At 40.1% G+C, this 1,744-nt stretch overlaps 1 protein-coding gene across 1 annotated transcript in view; it reads left to right on the forward strand.

Moving 5' to 3' along the window:
• map2k4b (mitogen-activated protein kinase kinase 4b) overlaps positions 1–1,744 on the forward strand; it is a 12,162-nt gene that overhangs the window by 4,200 nt on the left and 6,218 nt on the right. Inside the window, exon 3 of the mRNA XM_013913053.1 lies at positions 929–1,031. Coding sequence (XP_013768507.1) covers positions 929–1,031 — 103 coding nt within the window. The remainder of the gene's footprint in view (positions 1–928; positions 1,032–1,744) is intronic.

Consider the following 1,744-nt stretch of genomic DNA (forward strand, 5'->3'; position numbering starts at 1 on the left):
CACGTGCGTAATTGGATAACACAGGTGAGAGGATGCCACTGTATACTACTGAAACAGCCTGTGTGGTGCTCTGGTAGTGGGAGTCTGTCCACTGTTCACTGCTGTTAATTGTCACAAATATATTTATTGCCATGAAAGATTCATTTGCACTGGGGCTTAAAAGGCTAAGGGATCTGTTTGCATTCAGGAGCTGGTTGGACAGGGCATGGGAGAGACAACTTAACACTTGAACTCAGCACTTTCAACAATGCCTAAACTTAATTACCAACTCTATTTGGGTGATGCATTCATATACTCGTATGCACCTAACAGTTAATTCAACCTATGTGTCCTCAGTCTGAACGAAGTGCTGTCTTGAGTGTTGGGTCGCTTTCACATGTCAGTGGGAACTGTTTAGTGTTGACATGCACATTTATAAAGATTATTGATGGAAACATTCTGAACACGGATTCCCAATGTTAGCACCCTGCTTAGTGCACAGCATACTAGCCTGATAGCTTGCACACATGCTGCATGCCATTTGTTCAGAAGGTTATAGCTAAAAGGGCTTGTGCAGTACACCTATCTGAACACTGGGAACCCCTGTACATTTTTGCTTGTGTTCAAAACTTTTTGCTTTCTCGAAGCTTGAGAAGAGCTTGAGAACTCCAAAACTTCATGCCACAGATTTTTTTTTTTCCCCCACCCTTCCCTCATAGTCATATTTTTCAAATGCAACTGCATAATGCATATGAATGTGTTTATACTTGGATCATATTAAGTTGCTGTGGCATATTGAGACTTATCTCAAGTATAGAAAGACAATACTGAGGTAAGAAAGGCATTTTATCACACCATGTGTAACCTCTGTCTTCACCAGTTGGTTGAACCCACAGAGTGGTGTGCATGTGGTGGCACTGTGCATCTGTTTCTCTCTTTGTCCTACCAGGTAAACGCAAAGCTCTGAAACTGAATTTTGCCAACCCTCCAGTGAAACCGGCTTCCAGGCTCCCACTCAATCCAACAGTTCCCTCTTTCCAGAACCCTCACATGTGAGTAAAGATAGTTGGGACATGATGTCACTGGAACTAGATAAGAGGTTGTATATAGAAATTGAACATAGCCTCTGGACCTGATAACAGTAGAGTGAATTTGTCAGGCCAGCAGGGGGCAGTGCCTGGTTGCAAAAAGTAGTCCTGTTGTGTAGACGTTTACAGAGAAACAACACTGCTCATTTGCTTCATAACCTCAGGAAGTACGTTTTGATTATTAAGTTTCTTTGTGAGCAATTTTCCAAAATCTCTTCAAGTTACTATGACAACAGAAATGTACTGACTACATTTGCTTCTGTGTAAAACATTTGTAGAGTTGGTTTTTATGCTAACCACCTTAGCTTGCTAGCAGTTTTTTTTTTTTTTGTTTGTTTTTTTTAAGTTGACATGTTGCTACATTTCCTGGCAATTTGTTGAGTGCTGTGCAATGGCACAAAATCACTGACACGACTGTTTTTCAGCACATGTTCATATTTCTGGTTGCACAACATGCAGTCTAAGTTGGGGCATATCCTTAGAAATACTGCTTAATAGCACTAATGGTGGTCTAATCTTTATGCATCCTGCACCTTTAATATCAGGAGGGGATTTTTTTTAATGATAAAAATATTACAAATACTATGTTCATATTTTGCCATCTTGTCAAATCCCACATACCCGATCAGATTTTAAAGCCGGTTCATGGAAACTTTACAGTTCACATAGAATTAATT

Source organism: Pundamilia nyererei, unplaced genomic scaffold, assembly GCF_000239375.1.
Source record: "Pundamilia nyererei isolate P.nyererei 1_Seehausen unplaced genomic scaffold, PunNye1.0 scaffold00005, whole genome shotgun sequence".
Classification (NCBI taxonomy): domain Eukaryota; kingdom Metazoa; phylum Chordata; class Actinopteri; order Cichliformes; family Cichlidae; genus Pundamilia; species Pundamilia nyererei.